The 18,865-nt window shown below is 36.7% G+C and overlaps 1 protein-coding gene across 1 annotated transcript in view; it reads right to left on the bottom strand.

Annotated features, from left to right (window-relative positions):
• Window positions 1–1,577: 1,577 nt before the first annotated feature.
• Window positions 1,578–18,865, bottom strand: part of LOC139152554 (protein SCAI-like) — a 60,735-nt gene continuing 43,447 nt past the window's right edge. Inside the window, exons 4-14 of the mRNA XM_070725766.1 lie at window positions 16,625–16,720; window positions 16,283–16,379; window positions 14,170–14,268; window positions 13,392–13,541; window positions 12,374–12,499; window positions 11,592–11,693; window positions 10,857–11,029; window positions 9,890–9,971; window positions 9,020–9,266; window positions 5,887–5,987; window positions 1,578–4,659 (exon numbers count right to left, since the gene is read on the bottom strand). Of these exons, the coding sequence (XP_070581867.1) occupies window positions 4,516–4,659; window positions 5,887–5,987; window positions 9,020–9,266; window positions 9,890–9,971; window positions 10,857–11,029; window positions 11,592–11,693; window positions 12,374–12,499; window positions 13,392–13,541; window positions 14,170–14,268; window positions 16,283–16,379; window positions 16,625–16,720 (1,417 nt within the window). The 3' untranslated portion in view covers window positions 1,578–4,515. The remainder of the gene's footprint in view (window positions 4,660–5,886; window positions 5,988–9,019; window positions 9,267–9,889; window positions 9,972–10,856; window positions 11,030–11,591; window positions 11,694–12,373; window positions 12,500–13,391; window positions 13,542–14,169; window positions 14,269–16,282; window positions 16,380–16,624; window positions 16,721–18,865) is intronic.

Consider the following 18,865-nt stretch of genomic DNA (forward strand, 5'->3'; position numbering starts at 1 on the left):
TCGGGCATCTTTCCCAAATTAATCGGAACCAAAAACAGCAAAGCCTTGCACACTTAAATCTCTTTACACCAGTGTAGAAGTTCTTGTTTAACTTGAGATAAACCGTCTTTATTTTTGTTCATCTTTCAGAGTATTTCAGTTCATATAAACAGCGATACTAAAAGCTTGTGAATTGTCCTTGACGTCAAAGGCATATGCATCTTTTCATGGTACAAGTCCTACGAATGAAAGGGCCAGAAACTCTAATGTTTACTTAATGCTTTTGTGGATTTTTTATACCGATTACACTGTCTTTTCCATGCCTTTAATCACGTTTACAACCCATTAATCAGTAATGTCAAAACAACCAGTATATTTTAATGTGCATCGACATTGTCTGCATTTCGATTTCTGCCTGAACTTGAATTGAATTATAAACAATTATAATTCAATCGGCGCATAAACATACCTCCTTGACAATTTCGATACTGGGTATGTCAACATTCGTCAGAGAATAGGCCTAGAGATTCTGTCGGTACATGAAACAAAATGAATACAATTCATGTCATGGTAGAGTTCATTATAGGTTTTAATTAAGTGAACGAGGCACTCTGTATATGTGGCAATCAGACTACAAACTATCATTATACTGAATGACGCAAGTCATTGACATTATAGAACACGACATCATCTTATAATCAATGGCCTACACAGATTCATGTCATCACAAAAACAAAGATCGGTGACATATTTATCCATGTACAGAAACTTTGAAACTTCGGATCTGATGGGACCGTGGTGTATTATTGTACAATGTACATTGTAAAAAGGAGTAAGATGGCGATGATTCCATAAAAAAGTTACAAAAATATCAGGTTGTCGTCATCTTAAATACATAAACGCTCGATTAGGCCTACAGCGTTTAGTTTTGAAATCTGACACGTTTTACAAATACTTTCCACCGATTTTGTTTGAAAAGTTAGACTGTAAAACAGTCGCTGATGCGTTGAAAATCGAAAATCGCTGTCAATCAAATAGTTGTGCAAACCACAGCCTGAATCTCCAGGAGTGTATTTACTAGAACATCAAGAAATTCATTTATTTTTTTGATATCCTTTCGTACTTTTTCCATTGTTGGTGGAATTTTTCTCGGGATTGTTCACTGTCATGCGCAGTGCACGAAGATTGTCACGGGCAAGGTAAAACTTGACTGTGCTATACTGACTTGGCAAAGTACAGACTTAAGAGTTTTCCGACCTGCTATTAGCATAAGCGTTCGATATGAAAGTTTTGAAAGAGAACAATTTATGCTCCGATCGATGGAAGTGTAGAGCACGTGACGTGAAAACATTGAAAAATTTTATTTTTTTCCTGACTAGACTCAAAGATCCTGCCGTGTGCGGGCGCTCTTTGGCCCTCGGCCTTAAACTACCGTGAGAGCCCAAGAGCGACCCTAAATGACTGAATTATTCAGTCTTCTTCCTTGAAAGTCAAATAAATATGTAGGACCTCTGTATGCTTTTCTCAAACTCTTGTCACTGACTTGATTATTTATAACCATGCAATTCTTGAGTCAATAAACCAAAGCACAGAAGGGCAACAATAACTGCCTTCTTGTTTATTTATCATAATTATATTTCATATGATCAGAGTACATTAAAAAAATCAAATGTACTTACGGTAGATAAAAAGATCATGCATGTTTGCCTAACTGACACTTACTAGAGCTACATCTGTCATCCAAACGATACACCGGATGATGATAAAACAGTCATACGCTATAAATAGGAGTATACATAAACACAGAAAAGAATTCAAACTGTACTGTTGAGAAATTATTTACAGCTCTTGATCCGTTGTCTTTGCCCTTTCCTTAACCTTTTGTGACTTGCCTTTTAACCTTTGAAATGAAATTTGAGAGAGTAGTTTAAAGACTGGAAATGATTCAATTGCGAGGACGGAGTTAGCACTGTGCTGGAAAAGATGGTTCTGATGTGGAAACAGCAAAGAGAGGGTTTTTGGAAATCAGCAGGTACAAGTAACGGTAATAGTATGTTTGTCTTAAGGGAGATTTTTAAAATAAATATAAATAGAAGAGTATCCCCTATGACGATGTTGAAAAACAAGATTCCTGGATTCTACCATAGACATGAGTTTCTCTACTGTCAATAATTTTGCAATTTAGATGAGCAAGGACTGCGCATAATGATTACACAGATTGGCTCAGTTTTGGCGAGCTGTTTGGAGTATTTTCTTCAGCAAGTAAATCAGCAGTGTTGTGGTGTTCAATTAAGTAACATGTACTTCATTTTGAATTCACTGACAGTGGAGATTTGTAACTTCTGAGTTAAATAATAGATATTATGTACAGGGATGACAGAAAATCGTAAAGATGGCAAAAATTACACATATTTCAAAATACCTCTGTATAAAATTAAAAATGAAAAATACACATGTACAGTAAAAAAATTATTAATTGGTGTGACTTCAATATAAGTATTCATTTTGTCGGACAAAATCACTCATAACTGTCATGCTGTCGTTAGACAAGCAACGACACATTACATATTCTTATGTTCATACATGCATACATAAACATTATGGCAGATATCCATTTACATCCATGTCCTTTTAGTGTGTCAGTTGTAAAACTGGCATAGATGGCTTGCAAAAAAACCAAGTTATTTACTGACCACTGTTTTGTGTCTCCTGTGGCTTTCACTGACAAGGTCCTGGGAACTTCTCGCAACTCTAATCACATCTCAAACTTTCTTGGAATTTCTAACTCTACAAACTAAAATTATCTCTACAGTACAGTACAGGTAACACTGGCACTATCATCTTTCATAAAACATTACAAATGCAGGGTTTCACTGTCCTTACAAAATCCCTTATCAACAACTTTCTTAAAAAATAGAGAGAAGTTTCAAATCATCAGCCGTCACTGTGAAACAGCTGATACAAGCTTTATGCATTTTGCCAGAAGGAAAGAATATTTAATAGCTGAGGTCACTGGTGCCTTTGTTGAAGGCCATGCTCATTTTGCATGAAGATGTATGAAAATCATGTCATTTCTAATACATGTAGACACGTCCATTATTGACAGATGAAGGAAATCAGAGATATTCAGTTCTACAGAATGAAAACATCAATAGGTATGTCCCCATTTGACAACGGTTGTAGGAGCAATGCATTTTGCCTCAAAGTTTTGGGGAATTATCAAACAAACTAGAAATTGGGAGACATTTTCACGTGTGTTATTACATTTCTTTCCCTTCTTTACATTTTCCAAGATACATGTAGAATTTCAACATTTCTACAAACACATAATTCAAGAATTATCACATTTTTAAGTGTGGGACAGCCAAAAGAATCTGAGATCATAATTGTTGTCAATCATTTTGGAGTCGTCACTATTTCTTTCTCTTTCTTTCGTTGATGTGATTAGAGTATTGAACATTAAACATCAACAGGTAAAGGTTCACTGTGTCTTTAATACTTCAATGGAACAGGTGTGAAATTAAATTTCAATCACAATCAAAGTATGACATAGACATGATTTTATACTCCATGAAAAATTTAGGATTCATCAAACTTAGAATGACGCCAATAAGATGTCTGAAGTATACATGCATATCCCATGCATCGCAATCAGGATAAACTGTGACGATGGCAATAGCCTGTCTTATGATAATATAAACCATCTCTGAATTGAGTTGCGTTAACAAAGGATACATTAGAATGTCCTCATGTCTCCTCACTTTGCTAAAACAATGTTGATGAAATACAAACAGCATGCAGTACATAAGTAAACTTGACTGCTTTGATTACAAAGCACTTTGATGACAACCTGTACATTGTGTGGAAATTTTGAGTCACGAGTTACTTCTTAAAGTCAAAATATAAAAATCAATCGATCATGCACTATGTATCTTCATGATGATTTGATGTGATAACTTCACAATATTATTTCAGAAATAAAAATTATCCCATAATAATTTTCTTATATTTTAATGACTCAAATAAGTGATGAAACACCGTGGAAGTCCAGCCTGTTCTGTGATGTCTTCTTCTCCCCGTGTGATGGATGAATCTTATCCAAGTAAGTTCCAACATACTGTCATGTCACTTCCTGATCTATGATGTCACTTCCTGATCTATGATGTCACTTCCTCCAATTGAAATGACCTCAGTGAGGTCATTTCCCACCTGGCAATTCTATTTGCTTCAGCTAGGCAGTATGGTTTCTTGTTGAACATACAAGCAACCATGGTCTCTCATATCTTTCTGTTGATCTTTAGTTAACTCACCAGTGATGTAAAAGACATTAAATTTTTACCAGTGTTGCCGATACATTCACTCTAGTACAGACAGAAATGTCAGCAGGGATAGACAGAATGTTGCAGCAAATTGTGACGTAGACATTGGGATGGTTTTAATGTCATGAATGGATGATACATTCAATAATAATCCATAATGTTTTCTGACATGGTTTGACATCCAGATCAGCAACGATCACTCCACTCGTCTTCAACTTTAGTCAAGCTCAGATACTTCAAGGAAGAGTGCACGGACATCAAGCATGGAAGCTAACTCCAAAATCCACTTGTGTAGGCTACTGTTTTCCAGGATATCACAGCTCTTCATGTCAGGATGACTGTGTGGATAGTAACTTTCATCCTGGAGTTGAAAAGTTGAAATATATCAGACATTAGCACTGGTTTCTTGGAAGTGTGTCCTATTTGATCAAAAATACCTTGGAAAGATTGTTATTTCATCACAGGTACATGTACATCAGGAACATTACTCATTATGTTGCGCTGAAAGAAAATCTAGTTATTCATGATTATTTGTCACTCATGCACAGCTCTGTCATCAATGGTAAGATTCTTGTTTGACTGACAATAACATTGAATCAAAGTTATGGACATTGCTGTGAAGCTCTTACAAATCACGTTGTTTAACAGTGGATTGCATTGATCTGTCTGCAATATGGGAACTAGCACGAACTAGCACATACAGGTACTGTTTAAAGTGAGGAGTTGCCAACACTGTCAGGTGTAACTATCGTCTAGGTGGTAATATTAGTCAATCACAAAGAAATCAACTCTGTGAAAGTTGAAACATTGTTTGGAAGGAGGTCAGATGTAGTCAAAACAACATCACCAGATCCGCACAAATAACACTTACAAATGCTGAATTCTGAGCGGGCTGTGTGTGGAAGTGTTGTGTTGCTGCAACTACTCGTGACCTCCTTCCAGACAATGTTTCAACTTTGGCAGAGTTGATTTCTTTTTTGTTGGCGGATATTACCGCCTAGATGGTAGTTACATCTGACCATGTTGGCAACTCTTTATTTCAGACAGTATGGCTAGTTTCAATATAGTCAACGGTTCACTGTAAACCTCTGTAAAATGAAATTTGTGGTTCACAGAGACACGTGGTCAAAATTTCTTTCCATAACATCATTTTCTGTCGCTGCTCAAAAATCGTCTCCTTGAAGCAATCAACTTTTGACTCCACTAATGACAAGTTATGACAACATTATGCAGCATGTTAAAGGTTTCACTTTTCTTGATTTTGATATTAGGCCGTTAAAAGAGAGTCTTTGTTTGCCGTCCTTGGATTTTTGAAAAACCTACCAGCCAGGCAGGCAAAAACCAAACACAGACAAAAAACACAAATGTATGAACATAAGCTCATTCTTTATTTGTTTCTTTAGGAAAAATAATATTTTTGTTTGTAGTAGTGTTAACATTGCGTTTTGTTTTCTTAATTTTCTCAGAAAACCTAAAGAATTTTATTTAAAACGCCTTATCAGGTTTTTTCTGGAGTTAAAATGTCAGAGGAATTGACAACCATGGAAAGAGAGATGAGACTGGACAGACTGAATTATGACAAACTTACTTTGAAGCCTCTATGGTATCTCAGGGTAGCGTGACAGAATACAAATCGTAGCATCAACAGTCGCAGAAATTCATCCCCATAGAATTGCATGTAGGTATGATCTGTAAAGTACAACACATATTCTTGGCTACATTTCATGGTTTGATTGACATTCAATAATTGCAGATATGGGAAATGAATGTTCCTGTAAGAGGCTGTGTAATTGTGAGACTTTAAAGACATAAGGATAAGGCAGGAAAGGTGAAATTTAAAAGCCAGTTGATCACATGACATTTACATATCAAGTTGGATAGGGCATGAAAGCCACTTGACACAACTTGATAATTTTACAAATTCTATTGAATCAGAAACATGAATTTTGTGAGAAATACTCTTTGAATTGGCACTTCAGGTCTTCTTATCTCCATCCTTGAAAATCTAATATCTATCCATTTATGTACAGTCAGGGGTTTGTGTGTAAGATGATGATGTGTTATCAAGGAGAAAATTAATCTAAAATGTGTCTGCCTTGCAGTTCATGATTCCTCATATGAAATAAACAAGGAATCTAACAACAAAACATGGCATAGATTACTTTAAGGAACCATTGCGCTGATGTTACCATTGAGACGACAACATCTACTCCCTGATTCCTACTATCTTTTGTCTTGGTTTTACTATTTCACACATTAATTTTTGTAAACTTACATCATACAACACTGAGTGGAAACAATAGTTTCAAAATTTAACATCAATACAATATGCCTATGTCCCTGCTAGTACTATCCTTCCAACAATTGTCTCCAAAAACTAGTCTAAAAAACATCAAACACATCAAGCAAAGAACACAAAATACATGCGACTTGAGGTCCCATGATAGCTCCCTCTGTGTTGCGTGACAACAATTTACAGGGAATTTAGGATCAGTGTTTACACTCGCATATTCATCACACACACTTTCTTCTAAAGTACACACAAAATGTGTTGATAAGTCAGACAGTAAAGTTGCGACTCATTTAATTACTGGTTAGAAAAACATAGAAGTCTTTGGGGTCTTAGGAAAGAGGTATCTTTAATTTGCAAGGAAAACATATCAGGGGTTATGGTCTTGGCAGAGACAGCTCAGTCGTTTATCCAGAACACAGGGTGCCAGTTTATGATCTCTTTCACATAAACAGAAAGGCAATTGACTGCAGACACACACAAGTTGACCACACATACAAAAATTGAACAAGTCACTGCATTAAATAGTAACACAATTTTTTACTTGTAAAAAATATCTTTTCATACATACTACAGCTACAAATCAATAAACAACAAGTTCTCGAAAATTTCCAAATTGTGATTTTACTGGTCCATATTTTCTGCAGTGTGAAATAGAGATATGTCTTTCCGAAGACCCAACAGACTTCAATGTTTTTCTAACCAGTAATTAAATGAGTCGGCAACTATTATGTCTGACTTATCAACACATTTTGTGTGTACTTTAGGAGAAAATGTGTGTGATGAACATGCGAGTGTGATCAGTCCGGGTTATGTCCATATAGAGGATAGTAGGGAAGACCCAATGGCGTACCGTATATGTAATGAAATTAAGGCAAGAACCAATCACGTACTGTATATGTAACAAGGGTCAAAGGTTACGTCGGTTCACTTCGTTCAGATCGCGATATGACCTGACAGATCCACCGATCGAGTGAGACTGTTGGCTACCCGGAAGTATCTAAGCTCCAGTCGATTGGCGACGTTCTAGCGTGTTAAAAATTGTAAGATTTCTTCAGGAATAGTTTTCTGAGTTTCTTTACCCTTGAACATGTTCGACAAAGAGTTATTGGACGTTTTACGTTCTCTTTTCCAGCTTTTGGTTAACTTCTCGGCGATTGATCCGGCGCGCGTTTTTTCTGAGCGAAGGGTCAATCGTACCGGGCAACACATGGTGATCGAAAAAATCGTGCTCCATCGTGCTCCGATGACCGACTAAAACAGTTGACCCATCTTTGCAAAGCTTGAAACATTCTCCATACTGCAGATGGCAAGGTTAAATTGAAATTTGACCAAAAATAGGCGATATTTGGCGACAAATAACTTACTGTAGATTTACGAGGTTCAAATGCTGATTTCTAGGAGCCGTACCCGGCCAGGAAATTCATCCAAATAAGTAATTTTCAATGTACTAACCACTTGTGTCGGTCACCATCTCGACCGTACTGAACATTGTGCGTAACGTCTACATCTAAAAACTACCCAGTGCTAAAAATAAAGGGCGAAATCAAGCCGAAAAGTTCCAAACTCGTTGCAATGTACGAGCCAAGGTTTGCATGGTTAATTATTCATGACGTTGCGGCGGTAGGTTCGCTGATTGGTCAATCGTAATATCCTCTCTATGGACATAACCCGGACTGGTAAACACTGATCTTAAATTCCCTGTATTCACCCCAGTTCCCTGTAAACAGGATCACAATCACCATCGATAGCAACTGATTTGGGCAAAACGTGTGAATCTTGCAGTTTTGAGGCACATACTAGCAGAACAAGAATATGAAGAACTCACTATAAAAGAGAGTCGTTTCCAATGACATCACAATGTTACCATATATAATTGTATATCTCAAAATGGCAGTGGGTAATGTCTCATTGATGCTTTGTCACTACACACAAATCTCTTAACCCTTTGAGTGCTGTAATTTTTCCCACCAAAATTTTACTGCCACATTTTACCAATCTTTTATGAATTTTTCTGAAATTTTTTGATAATTTTAGACCAAATGCACATCATGTTTTATTGGCTACAGTTTTTTATCAAACTTTTGGCAAAAACCTATGAAAAATTGACTGTGGTATATTTTATAAAGGTGAAAAAATTGACGTTGGTGCTTAAAGGGTTTTACTATTGAAAACTTAATTAAGAGAACACATTTAAAATGTAGAATTTATCAACAATTTTTAGAGATAAGCTCTTTTGTGAGAAAGACGACAAATCATTTATCACATAAAGTCAGGATGCCATGATGCTGTACTGGCATCATTGAAATATGTGTCTTTGTTGCTTGAAATGTTAGAAGAGAAAGTTGAACCAAAATAACTTCTGACACTGTGTAGGTTTGACAAAACTATTTGTTGCATGGAATTAAATCACCAACAGAGGGAGTCTTACCTAGAGTCCTGGACTTTGTAATGAGTTGAGCTACCTCCTGCATTACCATCTTCACATGCTTCTCACACTTCTCCCACAATGCAATGGGTATGTCAGCAATGTCACTCACATGGCAGAATGCAGTCAGAGGAGAGTACAGGAACAAGGTAAATAAGTTCCCTTTTGTGTTCTGGTCTTGTACGTTTTTGGGCAGCGTGGTTGGAGACATGAGACAAACTACTGGCTGGCCAAATAAGTTGGGAATATTCTGCAAAAGGAAATGACAATATTACGTGAGATGGTGTCTTGGGAAAGGAATACCAAGGATAGTTTTATTTTATAAACATCTTTGACCATGATAGCGCTCGTAGTTGTACATTGATTTCTCATTGTTTGTGCAGCATATACCACCCATCATAGATTTTATTTTATATTTATCTCTTAGAAAACTCATTTTTATTTCGTATCTTTTGGGTTGATTTTTATTGATTATTTTTATAACACCTGTACATTCGTTTTTCTTCCTCAGGTCACTTTGCATGAGTGACTTTCAGGTGTCAGTTGATATATCGCGACATTTTTGGGGTTGATATCTGAATCTTAATGAAGAGATAAAATAAACTTCCATACAAATGACTGACATCTTTTGAACCCATGAGTGAAACAGTAAACTTTACAAATGCACAGTGGAAGACAAGTCTGGCAAAAGCAATCACCGAGTTTCAATATCCTCTTATCATGAGGTAATAATGAAATATTGCACTAAACTGATTTAAATGGCAGATGGGAACTTTCAATTTGATTATTAGTCAGCAAGACTCAAACCAAACTTGATTCACCTAAGCATGGAGCCAAGAAAACAACAGCGCCCTCACAGAACAGATCACTTACTTTGAAGACAGTGCTGTTGTTGCTATCAACAACCAGAAACAAAGGCTTTCTTGTGTAAGGGTACAGATCTCCTGGGTGTAAACTGCAAAGAGAATTCAAAATGCTTTGAAGTCTGTTATACATTTCATAAAGCTTATTTTTCACTTGTGATGAAAGGTAGACTGAAAGATGCAGTCGTATATGGGTACTCAACTCCAATGCCAACAACGACTGAGGGCGCAGTGTAAGTTACAATGGTGAATGAGGTGTGCATATGTCAGTCATAGTGTTGTCCTTGTGCCAAGGTACTTCAACATACTGCTGCAGACATGAAAAAAATCAAAACAAAATGGCCGCCTTATTGGATCATATCACAAAGCCAATCAATGTGCATATGTATGCTATAGTGTATTATCCTAGTACCATGTTTAAAAGAAATGGGCCAAGGCACGCTGAGATGTCTGCATGGACGCATTTGATGAACGCACACTATACAGTGGTTTGCGTCGAATCATTGGCAATACTGTCTAAATTGAGGAGTTGCTAACACTGTCTACTGTAATTATTTCTAGGATGTAATATCAGTCAATAATGAATAAATCAACTTTGGGAAAGTTGAAACATTGTCTTGAAGGAGGTAACTAGTAGTCAAAACAACAACACACATCCACACAATTCTGTTCAGAACGCATCATTTGCAAGCATTATTTGTGTGGATCTGGTAATGTTGTTTTGGCTGTGTCTGCACTCCTTCTAGACAATGTTTCAACTTTCGCAGAGTTATTTCTTGTGATTGACAGCTATTACTGCTAGATGAAAGTTACACCTGACAGTGTTGGCAAGCCCACAATTCAGACGGTACACCTAGTTCCCTCATTGCCGATGGTTCAACGTAAACCACTGTAAGTACGCTTGACTTCACTTGCAGGGACTAATAACGTGAAACCTATTACTGCCATCCCTCTGTCACAAGTACAAAAAGTCTTACCAGTGCATTTCTTTGAGTAGATGTGATTTCTTGGTGACTTGTTCCCCTGGTTCTCGTCTGTTATTTGTTACAACTCCACCATAATCATAAGCTCCTTCATCTTCAGGTCTGTCTGATCCCTGTGAGCCATCAGCTGATAGGTATATCAATAAAGCTGCATTTGGAGGTAATTCCTACAGATTGGGGAAAAAACACATTTCAGTGAAGTAATTCTCACAGACTGGAAGGAGGGTTAACACATTAAGTAATTGGGGGGGGGGGGGTAGCACAATCAGTAAAGTACTTCCCAGTTATTTAGGGTAAGAAAACATTTCAGTGAGTTTCATTTCAAAGTAATGGGTCACAAACATGTTTGGACTTTTGTATTACTTATTGCAAGATACCTCTACATGGCAGAGATGCATATTATATCGTAAAGCAATAGGGTTATAGTATTCTTGGCCAGATGAATTGAAATTGGTTAATTGCATGGGGGCTGCTGTAACTTTTCTTTGATTCTTCCTGTATGTGGTTTCTTGTACAAATGATGGAAAGCTTACAAGGATGCATGACTTTTAAATATTCATAATTATTAACATGTCATGATTACTTAATTAGCACACCAGTACTTTCATACATGAATACTGTGTGTCACACCTCATACTCTGGATGAAAATAAACGGAGGACCTCACTGCCTATAACAAAAAACGAGTGTGAACCAAAAGTTGGAAATGTGTGAGTAGGTAAGTTCATACCTTGAATCCTGCTGATAAAAACGTAAAGAGTTGTCCAAAAGTTGGTTTGTATAATAAATATTTATGTGGATTTTCTCTCTTCCCAGACCTGTCTCCGTTCTCCTGTTGATTGAAGTGTTAACATTGACACTGAAGTTCAGTTTCAAAATAATCAATTTAGAAAGAAGTTTAACATGGGTAGACTAATGTATAAAAGGGACAATTTGTTGATTTTGTAAATAATATACCCATTGAACAGGTACATGTGTGTACTTAATATCAAATTTACACTTTTAAAGTCTTTAACTTCCATGCATTTTTAATCGATTGGAACAAATCATTTTCTGAGTAATTTTATTTTGAATATTTTTAAAATTGGTGAATGCATTAGAACCAACAAAGCCTTGCAGTGAATGTTCACTGTTTTAGCAACACTCTTACAATAAATCAAAACCACATACAATCAAACTTGTTGACATAAACTAGTACTTGATCAAATCCTTTGACTATGACAGCCAGGTTTAAAGGTATACTGTCACCTGTTCCAATTTTGCCACAGTGACCATGGAAAGAGAAAAGCTAACCAATCACGGATTTTAAGCGGGTGGCCGCTCTTTTAAAAACAGCGCCCTCACATGGACATTTTGAAAACCAAGGAACACCCCTTTGACCATATATGGGCATATTTAGATTACAGGTGACTGTATACCTTTAAGTCTGCATTGGATATTGTAAGGAGTGCCTTGACAAAGAGAGACCTTTCACCAGGAAGAGTAACTGCATAGGTAGTGTTTATAACATACCATGGGTTGTTGTCCTGGAGCTGGTGAGCTGTCGTTATGGTGATGGTGGATCTCGTCCCCTTTGGGCTCTCTTTCTAATGCTTGTAATATCCTGTACATATCCAGTGTTAACTCACTGAATTTAATCTGATCAAAATTAACATAAACAATTGTTTGTTTACAGATCTTGACCTTTTTATTAAATAAGGGATAGCATCCGAAGTAGGATCGTCATTACACCTCTGTTTCTAACCCTACCACCCCATCGTATATTCTCATGGTCCAATTTATCTACTGACAACAATATGGCTGAACCAAGTACTGACAAGTGACAGGGTTTACCAACTCGGCTATCTTGTTTCTTTCATTTGTGGCTATCAAAACATAAAATGAGTTTGAAATGATTTATCAAATTGTGTTATCATACCAATCCTACTACATAAATTATGACACCAATTGTTTTGAGTGATTACCCGTTCATTTATCTGACTGCACATACAAACACATATTGTATACATGTATGCGTCTTCATTTGCATATGCTTCTTAAGCAATACACCTGTATCATGCCACAGGAGCTTGTGAATGGCCAATTAAAGGATATTAAAGAATAATGTTATTAAACCTAGTTTTGTGTATGAGCCTCTTTTTCCTTGTTATCTCGCCCTGTTTCCTTGCTCTGTGAGTCGTGACGGTTCATTGGTAAATATGTATGCAGTATGAAGTGTGGTTTGCCTTGGTGAATTTTGGTATGTTTTACAATAGCCTTATAAGTATGGCAACAGTATGGAGGTCAACGCGGAAATCATATACCAAAAGTTCACAAGGGAGGGCACACTGCAAGGACAGTCATGACTCACAGAGTCAAGAAACATTGGGCAAGAGAAGAGAACAAGGGAAAAAGCTTGTACACAAAACAACACGTAGGTTTAATAGCATTATTCTCTATCATCTTTTAATTGTCCATTCAGGAGCCCCTGTGATCAGACTTGGCAACCACTGACTGATGGTTGCTCATTAATTAATGGAAAGTGCAGTACCTGTTCATTACAGTTGCCGATGATCAAAGCCTCCTGTAGCGTGAGATAAACTTGCTGTCTCTCCAGTGCAGGCACTCCATCTTTCCCAAGTCTATGAGGCAGAACCATCGGTTTTGTGTCTGTGTCTATCACATTGATAATTTGCTCTGCCTACAACACACAAATCAATAACATTCTCAATTCAGGTAGTGTGTACCTCGGAAATAAAAGCTCTTCATTTTCTTTGTTCATACTTCACTCAAGGAAAACTTTTTACATTATTCAAGAATAAAAGGTGGCAGTAATCGTGCAAATTTTGGATTCAACAACAAATGTACCTATGATTTGTTAGCATTTGAAGGTCAAACAAGGCACCGTTTCTATGAAACTCTACTAGAAGTGTTAAATTTCTGATTTTTAAAAAGGTGAAAATGTAGAAATTCATTTATGTCTGCAGATTTTAAATGAGCCTACACACATGAATCATCAAATTGTACGTTTAAAAAGTCTACCACTGAGGCATACTCTGCTTCAAGTGGGTATCAGTCACACTGCCCAGTACATAATGTACTGTGTATATTCAGAGTGTTTCCCTTCTGCTGTGTGTCTCCATGTAAAGTCTGTATTTCCATTATGCTGTGTGTCTCCATGTAAAGTCTGTATTTCCATTCTGCTGTGTGTGTACATGATAAGTCTATATTTCCATTTTGCTGTGTGTATACATGTAAAGTCTGTATTTCCATTTTGTAGTGTGTATACATGTAAAGTCTGTTAGCGACAGAAGTCTAGACAGACTCACCTCAATAAATGATCTGATTTCTCCAAGCACTAACTGCCATTCTAATTGATCTTCTGGTTCGTATAAACTTGTGTATTCTTCAATCTGCCGATTCAATTCCTGGGGAAGAGAGAAGTGGATGTGGACTAATGTAAGTTGTACGTGATTTTCAAAGAGAACATCACTGTAAAATTTCTAGACACAACAGGGCCTGCGGGTTTCAAAATGTTGGAAGAGACACATTTAATGTGTAACCTTAACAGTGACAGGGACTATGCGATAAGTTTACAATTATCTGTCATCCTCTATTCCTCTTGGCTTTAACGTCGCTTAGTAAATATCTTGGTGCTAGCAGTCCTGACTACAACTTACAAGTACAGTATGTAACCAGGGGTCAAAGGTCGGGCAAAAATATACTGTAGAGGAGTATACGGAATGTATATGTTGTAGTAATGGCAACGTTTTAGGAAAGAGATCTTATTGGCTGATTTGACCTTAGCAGAACATGAGGTAAGACAGATGTTTATCTAATGTGTACTGGTGTTTTGACACGACTTCTGACGTTATGACAGTAGATATTTGAACACACAAACAGTGAAAAGGTTGTACTTCATGTTAGACTTCATTGATTCACTGATATTCAAATCATGAAGTTTGCCTGGACTTCATGTGTATTTTAAACATCAAACCTCTGAGAGACTGTACTTTGCAATATATATATATGAAGAATTTATGTAAAAGTAGATCCACAAATGACATTCAAACTTATTAACACAAGTTCCACATGTAGTTGGTTGGACAAGGAGTTTACTGAATTACCAATAGCTGCAAATTCATTGTCTGTTCTGTTTTGAAAATATCAGATTAACACTTTCACCGCGGGAGGGCGCATTCTGCGCCAACGGCCAGACTGCGGGAGGCGCGTAAACGCGCCAAGAACGTACGCGTTTATATGCGTTCGATATACGTTGCTTTGTTTGATCTACATCATGTTTGTTGACTATTTCCTCAAGCCTAGCGTAGTAAAAGGAGGTAGAGGTCAAACCTAAATGAGCATGCGCGCCAAATTTGTAAACAATGCCGCCATGTTCGGTCATTTCTTGGCCGTGATTTGTAAGGATCGTGTGATTGGTTGTTTTTTTTCTCTCAGAGGGTATTTAAAAATGGCGATGTGGGCACAGTTTAACACCGATAAAGCCCTTGAGCATGTTTTTCTAGACACTAATAGTGGAATTGTCACTGATCTTGAAACTGAACTCGACGAGATGGCGGAAGTCAAATTTCAAATTGCAACTCTAATAGGCCTACAGAACTTGAATATGTTCCCAAACCAGTTGAGCAAACACAGAGATCGCAAGCAAGACACTGACAGGAAGGTAGGCAATCTGAGCATGCGACAAAGTGCGACAAAGGACCGATGACTGACATCACAAACGTTGATGGGGTATCCTGTGGATGTTGTACGACATCAATCTATCAATGACAATTACACTTCGGACTGGCTACCAGTATATAAGCTTAAATAGAACATAGCTCTCTTTTGAATGTCAGATATGATACCTGTTGTTCGAAGATGAACTTGTAATAAATATGCATATTAATCTCATTTAAGTGGTATATGTTTTCGCGTATGTGTTGCTCCTACTGAATTTGAGTTGATAAAACGTAAGTGGTAATTTTTAAAGTGTTACGCTGAGAAAAATACATTTATATATTGAAATAACAAAAAATGCAACATTTTTGATTTTTTTTTGTAAAATCCATATGGCCGCCATGATCACGTGGTCTTCAAGGCGTGTCACATGACCTTTTGTGCATTTTTATGATGCTCTGTCATATTGCAATACTCACTGAAAAAATTGTCCCGAATACTGTAATAATTACAAAGATATAGCACATGCATGTAAATCAACGTTTATAAGGCCATATACCCATAGAAAACTATGCACAGGAATGCACGTATAAAATTAATTACGCAGTGAAAGTGTTAAGCTTACACTGGTTACGATTTGTCTGTGTTGGCCTTGATTTTGAAACATTTCTGGTAGCATTTTGAACATGTGCAGTAATTAAATCATAAGTCTCATACGTACATCAACATGATAATTGGCCTACACTACTCTTGAAAGCTTACCTTGATGAGTTCACGAACTAAATCTATTTTTCTAAGTAATAAACACACAACAATAAATCTGGCATAATATCTTAACTTCTTCACGCAGAGTTCTGGTCTGTGTAAAATAAGAGAGAAATATAATTGTAAGAAAATGAATAGAAACTTCACAATTGGTTATGTAATGGCGCCCTCAGTGGCCATAATCTCAACTTATTTTGTTGCATAAAATCTGTGCACGGAAACTGGAACTATTGGAAGCAGATGTAAATTTTCTTTATCTGTGAAAAATGCCTGACAGTGATGTATGTTTCCATTCTTATCTCCAATAACTACAAAATTCAAATACCTGGGGATACTCACCCCTCCTTGTTGGCTTTTGAATAATAAGCTCTGGCACGGATTGCTGAATAAAATGAAAAGGATTCATTCAAATAGTTGGTTTCACTGGTGCGTAAACTGAAACGGAAGATGAAAGAGGAATTTCTGTGAACACTTCGGCTCAGACCAATCCAATCCAATATCGCTGAAACTGTCTGATTGCATTTGATGTAATGTGAGAAAGGCTTGAACCTTCCGTGTCAAAGGTCAGCGGGGTTATCATTTATCACACATGCTGACTTTCTCATCTACTCAACCATGGATGGAGATTCCCTCAAGTACATTGTCGTAATCAGCTTACAGAATTTCAGACCGATGCAGAAGTAATATAATCATTATAAAGGGTAAAAAATATGACATTTCAGCGACATAACAATCTACAACTCTGTGTTCATTTTTTTATCATTGTTCCAGCGCTATGATTTTAAGATGACGGTCATTCTGCATTTGAAGTGTCAGCTTTTCGCAGTTTAGTCGGCCAGCATTAGTATTTACACAGTATTATATATTATTGCCTGAATACATGGCTTTATGTGTCCAAGCACAGGTGACAATTTGCCCGATGCCAGAAGGGCAAATTGTCCTCTGCTGCCAGGACACATAAACCCACATATTCAGGCAATAATATTTTTATTACATGCCTCTTCACAGTTAACGCTAAATGACATTTAGTTACATGCAGGGCATTCTCAAACAATTTTATCATTATTGACCAGCATGAAAGAGTTTTAACAAAATCAAAATAGCAGTGTGCGCATTGATATTTTACATCTAGCGTTAGATGTCTAAGGGCTTCACTGGACCAGGTAACTATGGAAACTGGTCCATACATCGTTCACACGGCCTGCTAACTCCCCGGATGTTCCTATTCAAATCAATGCACTGATTTGCACTTACATTGAGGCATATACTGAAGTGATCAATCGGGATATCATATCAAATGCACTGATTTATTGCATCATTAACCCACACATGACATTTCACATTGAAGTCAATTCATAATGAGCCACTCCATTGAAATCTCCCCTGCTGTATCACTACCATCTTGTATCAAGGTATCAATACACTGCCCTATTCAGCTGCTGAATTTGCAATCATCAGTGGCAAATTACATTGTCTTGAGAATTGAAACTGGAAATCAAACTTTGGGAAAGAAGTAGGGAAGTGGAACAACAGCAGTGGAATCTTTTCACCATGAACTTTGAAATAACACTTTCCAAGGGAATTTTGTTGCACATTTGTTCTATGTATCTTCCTGTTGTAATCCATTTGTTTCACAAACATATCAAAAATGTCTTTATTCTCTGGATTATAAAAAAATATAATAAGTTAATTTAAACATTTCATTACACTGCATAAATGTTAAAACTTGCCTATATTACAGTAGCAGTGATCAGAGACATATTTCTATCGCAAGATTCATCAATTCTGCAATGCTGATGTCATTGAAGTCAACTTCTTGATTTATAATTCATGTCCCGAGAATCTGAACTCAAGCTGAAATGTTTAGTCTCTGGATTTGCCACGAACATATCATTGGAAATTACAAGACTGATTTGACCTTTAACCTTCAGAGCTCATCAATCCTTGATGGCAAACATCTGACATTTCGCAGACGCTGTACGGTAAAATGATCAGACGCACATGGCAAGAATTACCCATCATGTTTTATAAAATTAAATATCAAACACAATTTTAAAAATATGATCAATGAAGCATACCATATTTGTAGCATAAATGCTTATACTATCTTATATAGAGATTTATATCACCAACACAGGCAACAGACAAATGGTGGGGAAACTGTTGAGAGTAACAGCGCTTTAAGTTTGAATAAAACACGACTCTTGGGACAATATTTACATTCGACCATCATCGTGGATATAAAGCTCTGGTTTGCATATCAGCAATGATCAAAGAGTGACTTGCATGAAAGTAGATCTGGTATACTTTCATAAATGATGGCCCTAGTGTTCTCTCACTTGTTCTCTCACTTGTTCAAGGCTGCACTACAGAATTGATGTTTTTAAATCTTATTTTTTATGGCAGAATTTGACTATAAGAATACTTTTCACAATTTAGGCTGAGATAAAGCATTGAGTCACAAAATGGTGTGGGTATTTACATCCTATGAAACTGTTCAAAGTAAAAAATGAAATGAGTATAAAAATTAGTTTTGATGCCGTGTACATCTGACACAATAATTTATTAACTGATTGACTT

This window comes from Ptychodera flava, chromosome 16 (assembly GCF_041260155.1).
Source record: "Ptychodera flava strain L36383 chromosome 16, AS_Pfla_20210202, whole genome shotgun sequence".
In the NCBI taxonomy this organism is placed as follows: Eukaryota; Metazoa; Hemichordata; class Enteropneusta; family Ptychoderidae; genus Ptychodera; species Ptychodera flava.